The sequence below is a fragment of the Tiliqua scincoides genome, chromosome 4 (assembly GCF_035046505.1).
Source record: "Tiliqua scincoides isolate rTilSci1 chromosome 4, rTilSci1.hap2, whole genome shotgun sequence".
Taxonomy (NCBI): domain Eukaryota; kingdom Metazoa; phylum Chordata; class Lepidosauria; order Squamata; family Scincidae; genus Tiliqua; species Tiliqua scincoides.
The window spans coordinates 2044862-2059569 of record NC_089824.1 but is presented as its reverse complement, the minus strand read 5'-3'; the positions used below and the strand labels follow the sequence as shown (position 1 = coordinate 2059569).

The following is a 14708-nucleotide window of genomic DNA, read 5'->3' as shown; positions in this document are numbered from 1 at the left end:
GCCAGCTAACAACCATGTCAAGAGTCTTCTGAATAAAACAACCAGTTTTTAAAAAGCACATAAACACTGGTTATAGTAACTTCGTTCCTGCTTTATCCCAGCTGATGTCAGTCCAAATAACGGGGCTTTATGCTGCTTCTAGAAGGCTTTGGGTCAGGTCTTTGAATTTCCAGGGGAAGGGGATTCTGGACATATGGGCAACCACCCAGAATGCTGCTCTGCATGTTTGGAACACAACCCAAAAGGCAACCTTGGCTGACCTTGAGGATCATGGGGGTGCACGGAGAGGAGGAGGCTGGTTTACAGCGTGCACGTGGAGTCTGAGCCACTGAGGCCTTTGTAGGTCGAGACCAGCACTTTGGACTGTCATGGGAAGTCACTGCAGGTGCTGGATTGCTGGTGTGAGGGACTCTCAGCGACTCATCCCTGCCAGGAGACAGGTCACTACATTCAGTATTAAGGGAACCTTCCAAACATCCAAGGCAACCCTAAATAGGGCACATTCCAGTATTGTATGTATGAATTGCATTAATTTGTATCCCGCCTTTCCTCTGGAAAGCAAAGGGCATTATGTCTAATAAGAACTTAAGGTAGTGCCCAACTGAGTCAGGCCAAAGGCCCCATAATCTTCTTTTATCGGAAACTAAATTGAAATATAGAGCTGTAAAGGCCTGAATGACAGTTGCATGAAATCTGCTTCAGCATTCCCTCTGTGCAAGGAGGGGGCAATGCAGCTGTGCTTGCAGGCCACTGTCACACAGCCTTGCAAGACCTTCTAGTTAAAAAGGGGGTTGGGGATAGCAATAAGGTTTGGCAACGTGGGGCCAGTGGGCACAGTCCCACTCCACACGTAGTCTGCAGGTGGAGGTAATGTCTGAAAGGAATGTGGTTCTTTATTGGAAAAGATCACCAGCATCTTGCCAGGCAGAATGGGGACGGGCTTCTGCTGTCTGACTCTTACATCTCTGACCTACTTCTTCTCCAGGGTGAAGACTTGCATGAGTTGAGGCGTCACATCTATGCTGACACTGTGGACTTCTTTACAGTGAAGAGGCTTGTGCAGAAGGTTTTCCCTCGCTGCAAGTGCCAAGAACTACACCAGAAACAGCGGGAGCTCGGCAAGGTCGGGATGGAGGGGTCGGTAGGGTAGGCAGTGACACCTCTAGGGGCCACGAGGCCAGATAGAAAGGTTATCGGGAAGCGTGGAGTGGAATGAGAGAAGTGGAATAGCACACTGGAGAGAGAAGTGGAATGAGCTGGGAATTGGGCCTCCCCCAGTTCAGGTCTTGCCTCTGCATGAATTCTTGCTCAGTTGCCTTCTCAGCTCCCAGCTGCAGTGTGGGGATAGTGGCTTGTCCTTATAACCATCCTGTAAAGTGAGGAACAGCAAGAAAATGCCGGTGAGGCAGTTTGCACTCTCAAACTGTGTGCAATGACTGTAGAAGATTAAATGTGCCCACAACAAAATGCAGCAATTTATAACCTGTTCCTTGTGTGGAGGATCTGTTTGATTGTATTATTAGGGCACCATTATTAATTAACCCAGACCATCTAGTTCAAATGGGGGAGAGCAGAAAGTCTAGTGTGTCTGAAGTTCACCCACATATAACTGCCAGACACGTCGAGAACACTCTGCTCACTGCTCCTCCTGCCTCCACTCTCATCTTCCAGTTCCTCAGCTGCCCCCTTGGAGATGCACTGGCCCATCCTTGTGTTTCTCTCCTCCAGTTATTGTGAGCTTCCTGGGGATGACTTGATTCCCTCTTGCCTGTGAGCACTACTGATGAACCCCTACCCCAGCTTGTGATGCCCCAGCGCAGTTAGGCTACCTCCTGGTCAAATGCCGCCAGCCCAACATAAGTGAGAGACATGTTGCCCTCTGGAGGGCTCCTGTCTCCCCTAGAGAGGTCTTTGGTGTCTCCTGAATATGGTAGAAAAGATACTTCTTACCCCCAGGGGAGTGAAGTGGAAGACACAGAGATGCTGGAAGCAAATGGAGAGGAGCAACCACAGAGAGGTGATGAACAACCAAGGGTGTGTTACAAACATGAGAGAGCAGTCCCTATCCAGCAGACAGTGGAGGACCTGGACTTCCGCGAGGAAGGTGAGGAGGCCTCCTGTTAAGAATCACAAAAAATGGACTGACTTTCCAGAGCCTTGTAAGTAGGACAAGCCCTTGAGGCTAGAGGAGGAGCTCGGTGACAGGGTATGCACTTTGCATGCTGAAGTAGCCAGCTTCAGTTTGTGGCCTGAGCAGCTAAAAGGATATCAAGGAGCAGGTGCTGGTGAAGACCTGGAGAACTGTAGGCAGGATGGAGTGAGACAAGCAAAGGGTTGACTTGGTGTGTGTGTGTGTGTGTGTGTGTGAGAGAGAGAGAGAGAGAGAGAGAGAGAGATTAGCTCTATGGAGCCCACGGGGACTGATCTGTTATGGGAGGTAGATTCAGACGTGAGTAGAACCTGGGGTGTCAGCAGCCACCATGAAAGTAGTGGAATCAGTGGAACAGAGGGGGATGAAGAGGCAGCAGTTTGGCAAGTCTGGTGGAACCTTCAAGCTACAAATGGAATTAAGAGGAGTCTAGTCAGGAGTAAGAATCCCATTTGCCCACATGTGCCCTTGTGCCTTTAGGAATCTCTTTGCCCCAGGTCTAGTGGAGGTGGATCTCAAACTGGGCCCATCAGTACTATAAAATGGGGAGTGGGAAAAGATTTCCAAAATGCATTCCTCCCTCCTTGCTTTTTTGCTCCCTGAGATGGAGCCTAGTTCTGGTTCCTTGTAAGCAGATGACCTCAAGAGCTAGATGATTGTGCAGGAGGAAATGTGCAGATGGAGTGTAGCTGCAATTCATCTCCAGCCCAAGAAGGTAGTATGCTTACTGAGTGGCTGCCTTTCCTTTTTCCTTGTGCAGGCATAGAGACGCTTCTGTGTTACCTGGAATTGCATCCCTGCCACTTGGTGGACCTACTGCACCCCACCTTAGCCACCTGCCGGGTACTGTGTTATGGTGGGCCTCAGCAACTGCGGATAGTTGCTCAAAGGTGGGAGGGGGTTCTCTGACCTTGTTTCAAGCAGGGGGTGATGGAAAGATTTTTAGATTCTTTTCACTGACACAATGCTAAATAGTCACAGACCTTTTAAATGGGTTTTGGAAGCTTTATTTACAGCTGTTTAGTAAGTTATACAAGCCAATTTAATTTCAGTTTGGATACAAATGTTCACCCCTCGCTTTCCATCTTGTTTCTCAAAGAACCACACTCAGACAATCACGTTAATAACGTGAAACAAGTTACCCATGTGACACTGTATGTCACTTCCACTTCCTTATTGGGCATATTATGACACTGTTTGGTCTCGGCTCTAACTAGGAGGTCATTCTGCCCTGCATCACAAAAGTTCCTGGCCCACAACTCTGGTTACATAAGATCCTGGAATTCTCCCTTTGGGAAAGTTATGATCTACACGTTCTCTTTGCTCAGGTCACCTTGACATAATGACCCTCCTATCCTGTTTTTAAGGGAAACGATAGTCATTCTCTTGGCTCCAGTTTCAGTTATTTTTCTCAAACAAGAGAAGATAGGTTAACCCTCTAAAATCTCTATCGGGATCTGGGAGATAAGAAGCTGGGGCACCAAGGGGGGCAATACAGTCCTGCAGCAAGTGCTTGAACTCATCGTTTAGGCTTCAGAAGCTGTTCTATCCAGGGCTGGGTTGCGCCTTGTGGTTTTAAAAAAGGAAAACCAAAAGGACACAGATTCTGTGCCAGGGAAAGTGGGATTTCCACTGGATTAAATGGTGCATATTTGCATGTAGTAGTGGTCGTTTAGTGTGTACTGTTGCTTCTGCCAGTCATGGGGAATGAATAAAAGGCTATGTATGCCACAGAATACTGGCAGTTTGTCAAACCCCTCCTCCTTTCAATATTTCCCAAGGTGTGGCACCTGTGTTGTGCTACTGAACTCTACTCCTGTGAATGGTAAAAATCTCCTTTGCAAAAAATGGTGCTTTCTGTGCCAGGTGCCAAGTTCTATGCGCCTCTGTGTGATCATGCAAAATATGTGCAGGTTTCATTTTATCCAATCTGTTTAGGGTTCATTGCGCTCCTGTATCAGTTTTGCTGGGTCCCCGATTAGATTCAGCTTTTCAGTTGCTGCCTCTGTCTCTTGCCTACCCAGGTGCCCTCCTCTTGCAGTCTGCCTGGCCCAGCAGCGCCTGAAGGGGATGGATCACACTCATACCAGCTCTGTGGAGTTTGATGTGATTGAACTGGCTGACTCGATGGGCTGGGAGGTCCTGCCTGTGAAACGAGCCCTCCGTCAGCTGCAGTGGACCCCCAAGCTACAGAATGGTAATCCATAGGGGATCCTAGCTGGGATGAGCAGGTTGGTTTGGAAATGGCCTTCCTCAAGTGGCTTGTCACATGTGGCTCAGGAACGGGGCAGAGAAACCAGTCCTCGTTGGCCTGCTCATCCCTTATCTGATCATAGCTGGAGAGGCCAGGCTGATGTTTACCCCATGCATGTGAGCAAGATGCTTCTGTTGCACTTTGGAAGTTTTGGTGGCCCTTTGAGTGTTGGAACCTTCTGGGGTACAATAAATTGTACCTTCAATAAATGTACACCAGTGTTGCAGTAGGCATGCATAGCTTTGCGTTGTCAGAAAGTAGATATTAATTTAGGTATGTAATTTACTTACCTATTAATGTAGGCAATTACCATAGAATAGCAAATGAATTATGTCCTTATTTTTATTGCAATGTCTTGTGCAGACACTTATTGAATGTATGTATTATAGGCATTTGTATCCTGCCTTTCCACCATATCAAAATGGTGTCCAACATGGCTAGCAGTGAGCCAAAATAACACTTATTTATTTATTTATTTATTGGATTTGTATTCCGCCTTTCTCCCCGAAGGGCACCCAAGCCTTAGCTGGCCTTTAGCTAAGGCTTGGGTGTCCTTTGGGGAGAAAGGTGGAATACAAATCCAATAAATAAATAAGGCCCATTATATTTTTCTTTTATTTTCCTTCATGGCTCAGGTTCCCATGTGTCTGGGAAGAGTGGAATCTTAGTGGAGTTTAGTGAACTCTCCTTTCATTTGCGCTCCTATGGTGATCTCACTGATGAGGAGCTGGACTCGGTGTGTGACTTCCTGCATCGCCGAGTGATAGACCGTGAAAAAGCAGCCCTCCGCCAGCTCCGGGTGTGCTTCCAGGCCTTCCAGAGGTAGGTGCAAAGAGGCATCCCTGAAAAACTGGAGCGGGGCATTCAAGAAAGGCCTTACTCTGTTTCCTCTTTCAGAATCTCTCTATTACACGTAGAGGTGCTGGGCAGGAAACACTCAAGTTTTTGCTAAAGGAGAAGAGCTTCTCTGCCCTCACTTGAATCAGGGCAGGGAATGTTCCATTGCATGTCACACTTGGTGGATTTTGCTCTGCTATTCTCCAGTGCAAGTTTTGACCCTTAAAGCTCTTTACCGCTTAGGACCAGAGTACCTGAGTGACTGGCTACTTCCAAATAGACTGCCCTGAGATCCTCTGAGGTGGCCTGTTTGTGTGTGCTGCCCCTGACAGATCAGGGAACGGCAGTGAGAAGTAAGGCCTTCCTGGCAGTGGCACCACAGTTATGGAACCCCTTTCCGACTTAAGAAGGGCTCCCTCCTTGAAGTATTCTGTCTGGGGTTGGGACCTGGCCTTGCTGCTGCTCTTGGCAGAATGTTTCTCTTTGGTTGTTTATTGACTTCTATTGTGTGTAGCTGCTCTGCTTTTGCATGTCCATTCCTCTTCTGATGACCATTTTATGACTGTTCTTAATTTGCTGCATTTTATTGCTCTCCCCTTATAGTTTTATGCACACTGATGGCTTTTTTATGTATTGATTTTTAAAAATTGTTTGAATAAAGTATTTTTGTTAGCCACCCTGTGTGCCCACATAAGTGGGGAGGGAATGCAGAACAAAAATGTATCAAGCAAATATTTCTGCCCCTCCCCTTCCTTAGATGGGCTGCTGTGTTTGTCTCACATGTGTGTCTTTTCTCTGAGCAGTGTGGCCTTCCAGAGCTGTGAGTTATGCTCTGACCTTGGGGATGAGGAGAGAAGCTCGTGGCTGAAGGCCCTGTTGATGGACTATTTTGAGAAGGAGGCCCTGCCGGGTGAGGCGGATCCTGCATTTCTGGAGGAAGAACTGGGTGCTGAGGATCTGCAGGAAGTCAGAGTAAGGAGACACCATGTGTTGCTCTTTTCCTCTTTCCAGAGCTGGGAATCAGACAGGTCTCTCTCCTGGGAAACCTTTTCACTCTGGAGTGAGGCTTATTCAAAGGATAGTTTGCCAAACCCCAGGAAGGCACTGGAAAGGTTTCCAGGCCTTTGTAGGCACGGTCAGTCTGCTCCATGACATTCTTTCTGAGGCTGTTAGGGAAAGCTGAGGGGAGTAGTGCCTAATGGGTTTGCACTTAGTGCTGCTGTTTGCTGTTCTACTGATTTACTGAGTCAGTGGCTGAATGGGAGGGTTTTGGTAAATATCCTCTGCCATCATCCCAGGTTAAGGAAACCAGGCAAAGGAGGGCCATCTATGAAAAGCCCACTCTCCCAGGAGAGCACAGAAGCCACTGCTTCTTATTTAAAACCCAATAACAGTAGCTCCTGTGAGCAATCAGATGTGACGACCCATGAACATGAACTTGACAGGCAAAGAGCCTTAATCCAACCAGTTTATTTAAACAGCCCAAAGAAAAACGAATTAAACAAAAATGAGGAGGGGGATATAGGAAAGCGCAACCGGCAGGCTGATGAAAGATGCCCGAGCATGCCTGGGTGGATACCAAGAGGTTGACCAAACTGAATGCCGTAACTAGTAATGCCCAGCAGGGGGTGTGAAAACCCCACGTGAACTTTGCAGGCTGACTTGGAGTGAAAAGAACAAGTAAAACAAAAATAACTCCCAAAATGCTTCTACCTAGAAATATTGTCCCTATTCCGAGCTATTGACACTGTCCCAGGGATCCTGGCCTTCTACACTTGCTGGAGCACAAACGAATACGCCTTCCAACAGCAGAGCTGGCAAAACACACTCAAGCATCCTTGTGCTTAAAACTTAGAAAAAGCTTAAAAGACTTTTTAAAAAAAACTTAAAAGACCTAAGTTTGATGATGTGGGCATCGTCACCAAGCAGTTGGCCATGCCACCCCTCCTTTTTACCTAAACTGGTAGACTTGGTGCCCAGAAAGCAACACATGCAGCCACAGCAGGAGAGCTAGCAGGGAGCTATTGTCTCTAAGCCCAGACAGAGAGAGAGAGATACATATTGGCCCCTTGTAGCTGTTTGGGGATGGCATTTCAAACAGATGCTACAGGAGGATGTCCCAGCAGCTTTTAGCAGGCTGAGCTGGCACAGAAGCTTCTGGGGATTAGAAATGCACAAAAATAAGAGGAAATAGCAGAAAAAAATACAGGAAAAACAGTGCATGTATCCTAGAACTTAATTGGATTTTGCTACATAGCCTCCATGGGAGCGAAGGGAGCACTGGTACTCATCTGTATGTATAAATTGTCCTTCCCTGTGGCTGTGTGATTAGGGAATTGCTCTGTGAAGTGAGAAATTTGGGTTCTAGTCCTGCTAACTGCTCTCATTTTTTTAGGGGAGGGACCATATCTCAAGGGGTAGTGCGCATTTTTTACATGCAGAAGGTCCCAGGTCTGATCCCTAATATTTCTAGGCAAAAAGATCTCCAGTGACTAGGCTAGTGAAGACCAAAGGTGGTAGAGAGCTGCTGCCAGCGAGGCAAAATTAGACTGGTGGTCTGACTAGATAAGAAGTGCTTAATATGTCCATTCGGTGGCATTTTTGTTGATCGGATAGTAAAAAACAAAGTACAGAATTGATCTGGCTTAAAGGTGAGGAAGAAAAGTCTCCTTACTAGTTGCTGTTCTTACTTATATAAGAACATAAGAGCCCTGCTGGATCAGGCCAGAGGCCCATCTAGTCCAGCTTCCTGTCTCACACAGCGGCCCACCAAATACCTCAGGGAGCACACAAGACAAGAGACCTGCATCCTGGTGCCCTCCCTCGCATCTGGCATTCTGAGGTAGCCTACTTCTAAAATCAGGAGGTTGCCCATACCCACCACAGTTTGTAACGTGTGGTGGACTTTTCCTCCAGAAATTTGTCCAATCCCCCTTTAAAGGCATCCAGGCCAGATGCCATCACCACATCCTGTGGCAAAGAGCTCCATCTGTGTTCCCATGGATGACTCAAGAGTTCAGTCCATTACCGCTCCATCAGTGTACACACTCTGTATTGAGTGAGAGGACAGGTCCCAGCCCTGAGGGGTTTACAGTCAAGATGCTGACACAGTGACAACAGAGGGCGGGAAGGGGATAGTGGCAGGAGTAAGCAAGGGTCCGCTGTGCAGTTGTGTGTTGCAGTACTCAAGCTTAGTGGCAGCAGGGCCCAGGGAAAGCCTGCTCACATTTTGATCAAGAGAGTTTCAGTTGTAGTCAGGTGGCACAGCCAGCATTTGCTTGCCTTGCTGAATCATCATATTCAGCCTGTATAACTTAGAGCCCAAAACTGTTCTTAATTCACTCCTGGTGGGCTTTGTTTTCTAATCACAGCTACGGGATTGGGAAGAGCAAATCCGAGCTGACATCCGCAACTTTCTGTTCATCCGTCAAGATGAGAAGTTTTCCGGCAGGGCTGTGGCCAGAATATTCCATGGCATTGGTAAGGCTGAAGATCACCGGATGTATCTTGGTATAGTCACACCTTGGTGCTGTCGAAGTCGCCTAGACCAATCATCGGCTAGCATTAGGGTGGCCCTGTACTGATGTCCCTAAAATGAATTCTTGCTCAGATGATGAGGGTGTTGCTTTGACCTCAACTATGTAGGACCAAAAAATCAGGTCTCTTCGCCGATTTAATAGTGGTTGATTGTTGGTGAATTGGGTTGGATTTGATCCATAGAATTCCTGCCAAGTTTGCTGAGCAAACAAGATGTGCTCTTTTGCAGTCATGCAGATAAGAGGCTGGGATAGGGTCTGCTGGGTGGCTAGTTTCTCTCGAGTCCCTTGTAAGACAGGAGTTGTGATTATCAACAAAACTCAAACCCTCTGTTCAAAAATGAAAGTGAAACCCTCTAACTGTTAGTCTAACAAACCATAGAGATTAGTTCTTACTTTGAGAAATGACACAGCATTTGTTGGTCTTGGGGGTAATGTGGACTTGCTTCCTTCCAAGCTGAGGCATCATTGTGAGGAAATCCTAGCATTCAAACAGCAATTTGATGCTACTAGTTAGACGCAGCCTCAAATGTGGCCACTCATCCCTCACAGGCACTTCCTATGACTAGAATTGCCACTCACAAGGCTCGCAGCCCCATAGTGTTTGGTATTATCAAGGTACCAGTATACCTTGCGCTTAATTGAAAACAATCTCATTTCAGAAATGCCTTCTGTAAGGAACAATGTCATGTAACTGTATGAGGCTGCCTGCCTCTGTTTTATGTATGTGCCATACTGGGAGAGAGGACTGTCATTGCTGGACTGATTCTCTCCATGGTGATGCTGTGGTTCAGGAAAATTAGCCCGAACTCTGGACACACCTCAGTATTATCAGCGACAATTCTCTTCTGTAGAATGGGATTAATAGCTACAGAGCTTGTGTGGGGCAGTTGTGCAGCCAGCACGTGAAAGAGAACTGTAAGCTAAATGGTGCAGTGTAGCCAAAGTTTGGTGCTTGTGAATCCTGTCAGTGATCAGTCCCAGTGAGAGTCAAGCTCGTGCTTAATTTGCTCCCAATTGTAATGTACTGGTATCAACATACTACAAAAACTTCCTAAGCTCACAGACGTAGAGAAGTTTGTACCAGGAAAGATTTCCTCCCCCCCCCTTCTTAAAAAAAGCAGCCTGATGTGAACTTTGGCAAAAACCAGTATACTCGTTGGCCCCCAGGAGCCACAGAACAAAAATAAAAACAACCCTGCAGAATATACTTGGGGCAGGAAGAGGGGATTGTGCTGTTTGAGCATATGAACATACGACAGCCCCACTGGATCAGGCCATAGGCCCGTCTAGTCCAGCTTCCTGTATCTCACAGCGGCCCACCAAATGTCCCAGGGAGCACACCAGATAACAAGAGACTTCATCCTGGTGCCCTCCCTTGCATTGGCATTCTGACATAGACCATTTCTAAAATCAGGAGGTTGCACATACACATCGTGGCTTGTAACCCATAATGGATTTTTCCTCCAGAAACTTGTCCAATCCCCTTTTAAAGGCATCCAGGCCAGTTGCCATCACCACATCCTGTGGCAAAGAGTTCTGCAGACCGACCACTCACTGAGTAAAGAAATATTTTCTTTTGTCTGTTCTAACTCTCCCAACACTCAAGTTTAGCGGATGTCCCCTGGTTCTGGTGATATGTGAGAGTGTAAAGAGCATCTCTCTATCCACTTTATCCTTCCCACACATAATTTTCTATGTCTCAATCATGTCCCCCCTCAGGTGTTTCTTTTCTAGGCTGAAGAGGCCCAAACGCCGTAGCCTTTCCTCTGTGGGTTGGGGATATGCAACATGTTGTTCAAGTCACTGCTGTATAAATGAAGCAGTCATAAACGAAATCGTTTTATCTGCAGTGTTTAGGTTTATTTGGGGATTTCTGCCCTACTTTTTGGGCCCCTAAAACTGCCCCAGGGCAAGTCTATGTGTTTTATTTGTTTTGTTCTGATTCTTAGACTTCTGAGTCCTCTTGAGAGCACTGATGTATTGAAGGGTGGCATCTAAAGATAGAATATTCATTCTGTGATGGCTCTGTGCAGCTTAGGCCCAAATCCTAACCCACTTTCCAGCACTGGCATAGCTGTGCCAATGGGACGTGTGCTGCATCCTGCAGCGGGGGGCACTCACAGAGGCGTCCTCAAAGTAAGGGAATGTTTGTTTCCTTACCTAGGAGCTGCATTGCCCTTATGTCGGTGCTGGAAAGCGGGTTAGGATTGTGCCCTTAATCACTGATAGGTAGCTTGTGACGTCCGAAGGGTTTGGCAGTCGGGTCTGGAATCCTATGGAAAGGGGTGAGCTTAGAGGCAGGGAGACAGGCTGGCTGGGTGCACAATGAAGTGAGACCCCATTATTGAGCCTTTCTACTATCCAGCCTACTTCAGGCAGGCCTCTGATGCCCTGCCGCTGGACATGAGAAGAGAAAGCAGATGAGTACAGATGGAATGTCATTTGGGGGGGGGAGGTTCCTAGTCATCTCAACCAACTGGTAATGTTTGCAGCCATTCCTGGTGAGAAATGGCATGTTGTCCATGCCCACTGTCACAAAGGATGTGATCCTGATTAGAGCAGAAAAATATGGACCTTGAAACCATTTTTGCCCAGCATTGCATATACGCAACAGGGATCAAATGTGTACACCCATGGGCTGGGCAAAAATAGGCTAAGCCAAAGTTTCAGGCATCTTGAAGGGCTTTGTCCTTTGTGCTGGGAACTGGTGATACTTGACTTGACTAAGGCTTTTTTGTCTCGATAGGGAGCCCACGCTACTCTGCTCAGGTTTATGGCAGAGACCGGCGCTTTTGGAGAAAGTACATCCACTTTGACTTCAACAGGATTATGCGCTTGGCCACAGAGGAGATCATCTGCTGGAAATGAGTTGAACCCTGAAGAAATCTGGTTGCAGCTGAACAGACGGTCTCAAAAGACGACACTTCCAGAGCAGAGGTTTAAGGCGTCCCCAAAGCTTGTTCTCTGTTGCTGTTGTTGCTGGATGGAGTGGCCCAAACCCATGCCTCAGTTCGGGAAAGGAGATTTCACTGGCCAGAACACCAGTTGCTGCCCCCTTGAGATTTCTCAAACTTAACTGAAGGATACACAAAGAGTCTTTGGATTACTGAATAGCATCTTCCTCTTCTCTGGAATAAGCCACAGTTGGAGGAGAATGGCTTGTTTTGATTTGCCCACTCATGATGGGCAAATCCTTGTTTTTACTGAAGAGTCCTATGAAATAGCTCTTGACCTGAGGAAGGGTGCCAAGAAATCCTTTTTTTTTCTCTTAGGGTTTTCTATTTCTACTGACTTTGATTAGGAGTTCTGCACATTTTGTTACCGAACACCTTCCCTTCCTCCCTCCAGATGCTGGTAGGGGATAGGGACAAGGGCTTAGATGGTGGGGAATTGAAATGAACACCTCCAAAAATTATTTCAGAGAATGGACATGCAAACCTGCTGTGAGTTTTTCTAAATAAACATTTTATCTTGGAAAAGTGCGTATCTGTTGGCATTTCGTCCTCTGTGGGGTATCTGGCAGTGCCATAGACCCAGGTTAACTGGTGGGGTTGTTACCATCTGAGGAATTCCCCAGCTCTGGAGTTTGCATGCATCTGACTACAGGTAGTGACAATATTTGCTGAGGATGGGCTTAGAGCTCCCACGCAGGGCAAACCCTTTTATAGCAGAACAGATCTAAGGATGTATTCAGAGTTGTTTCATATTCCCGCTAAGGTGTTTTTTTTTTTTAGAGATATAAGGAATGAATACCACTGGGTAGATTGGTAGATGGCGGCAGTAAAGAAGGCCAATTCTATGCTTGGGATCATTAGAAAAGGCACTGAGAACAAAACAGCTAATATTATAATGCCGTTGTCCAAACTGATGGTAAGGCCACACCTGGAGTATTGTGTTCAGTTCTGATCGCCGCATCTCAAAAAAGACATTGTGGAACTGGAAAAGGTGCAAGAGAGCGACTAAGATGATTATGGGGCTGGGGCACCTTCCTTATGAGGAAAAGGCTATGGCATTTGGGCCTCTTCGGCCTAGAAAAGAGGCGCCTCAGGGGACACACGATTGAGACACAAAATTATGCAGGGGATGGACAGAGTGGATAGAGAGATGCTCTTTACACTCTCACATAACACCAGAACCAGGGGGCATCCACTAAAATTGAGTGTTGGGAGAGTTAGAACAGACAAAAGAAAATATTTCTTTACTCAGCATGTGGTTGGTCTGTGGAACTCCTTGCCACAGGATGTGATGGCATCTGGCCTGGATGCCTTTAAAAGGGGATTGGATAGGTTTCTGGAGGAAAATTCCATTACACATTTTGGGGGGGGGGGGTATGGGACTGCCCTAATCTTATCTAACTTCCTCGAGATGACAGTCTTCTGGATTTGGCCCCTCCCACTATGCCTCAAGACCTTGCTATTCCCATTCTCCTTAACTACTCTAAAAGCCCTAAATCTACCTAAAGGTGTCATGATGGAAATAAAGTTGATTGCTTCTTATGTGTGACTTCTGCTAAAGTTATGAAGGCACTCTGTACATGTATCGTCCTTCCTGAGAAGGTAACAAGCCAATCTTTGTCTCATTGCAAAGAGTCCTTTGTATAAGTCCTCTTTAAATTTTAGAAAATACAATCAATTGTTTTGAGAGAGATATGCCACTGGCTTGGCCACGTCTGGTACTCTGAATCAGTCAGTTCCTCTCAGTTCAACCCTCCTTTGGTCAGGCCATGTGGCTCTTGATTCCAATTTCTTTCTTTTTTCTTTTCTTTTTCTGGACTGTCCAACTTTAAAGGGCCGGTGTTTTTTCAGAACTCTGTACATGGCTTGTTTGTCAGTTGGCTTGCTGAAACAATTAGAGAAGAGGCAATAACATTTAATACAGTAGCAGAAAGACTGTGCTGGCTTTACTTACATTCCTATTGAGCACAAAAGATTAGGTGTTCCAAAACATTATTCACAGAGAAGGTAAACAGATTGCCCAGAGCTGACTTTGACTGATTGCAACTTCTTACAATAAAGGCAGCAGAAAACTGGAACAAATCATGAACTTTACACACCACAGTCAGCCAAACCTGATTTTTGCTTCTGCTTCTTTTACAGCTGTTTTGGTTCCTTGGAAGAGAGAAAGAACCTGAGCTTTTCTTCCAAGGACACAAGTTGGTTTTGCCAATACTTGTACAGCTCATCCCTTCTTAAAACAGCCATAGGAAAAAAGAACAAATCATTAGTCGGACACAAACGAGAGGCTTTCACTATGTTTTGTTTCCTTAGGGTGCCTTTTTCCAAAATAGATACATGAGCCTGATGTTGAGGTTTGGTTTAACTTTCCAGAAGCTGTATCAACTTTCACAATACATGCTAGTTCAGCAGGCGTGGAGCCTCATCCAGCTTCCAAGTAAACACCAGAGTGACTTATTTTCCCTTTCTTAACTGCAGCTTCTGAGAAGATTCTCATAACAGATTTTAGCACAACCAGAGCAAACCAGGCTATACTGCATTCAGCACAAGATACATTTAAACAATTTAACCCATCATTGAATACATTTTAGTCACTGAGATTCCTAAAGCACACTGGGTCATCAGTTTAGACACACCGCTTTAGACACACAGGTGACCCACCATAAAAGGTCCCACCAATATGTCTTAGTTTTGGACTGCTGGTCTAGTCTCTCTTAGTTATTTCTATTTGGCGAGCCTTGTTCTTCCTGCATGCCCTGGAGTTCTGTTCCAAATTGTCAGTTGATCCCTCCATCCTCACAGGTAAGATGAGGCATTTTTATTTATAGCTCTTTCTGTAGGCTTTTCTTGGACCTACTAATTTGGATAGATAGACAGGCAACTGAGTACTTGCTAATACAGAAGATACAGCAGAGAGAGAGAGAAAGAGAGATCTTGTGACACTTTCACAAGTCTTTCCCCACACACTCATGTAC

General features: G+C 46.2%; 1 protein-coding gene across 3 annotated transcripts in view; it reads left to right on the top strand.

The window, feature by feature from the left end:
• The window catches only part of RECQL4 (RecQ like helicase 4), a 39615-nt gene extending 27367 nt beyond the window's left edge, over nucleotides 1–12248 (top strand). For all 3 annotated transcript variants that reach the window (XM_066624122.1, XM_066624121.1, XM_066624123.1), the window contains exons 18-25: nucleotides 986–1123; nucleotides 1957–2104; nucleotides 2910–3039; nucleotides 4174–4346; nucleotides 5039–5225; nucleotides 6044–6212; nucleotides 8612–8720; nucleotides 11526–12248. In XM_066624122.1, coding sequence (XP_066480219.1) covers nucleotides 986–1123; nucleotides 1957–2104; nucleotides 2910–3039; nucleotides 4174–4346; nucleotides 5039–5225; nucleotides 6044–6212; nucleotides 8612–8720; nucleotides 11526–11647 — 1176 coding nt within the window. In that variant the 3' untranslated portion in view covers nucleotides 11648–12248. The remainder of the gene's footprint in view (nucleotides 1–985; nucleotides 1124–1956; nucleotides 2105–2909; nucleotides 3040–4173; nucleotides 4347–5038; nucleotides 5226–6043; nucleotides 6213–8611; nucleotides 8721–11525) is intronic.
• The last annotated feature ends 2460 nt before the right edge of the window (nucleotides 12249–14708 follow it).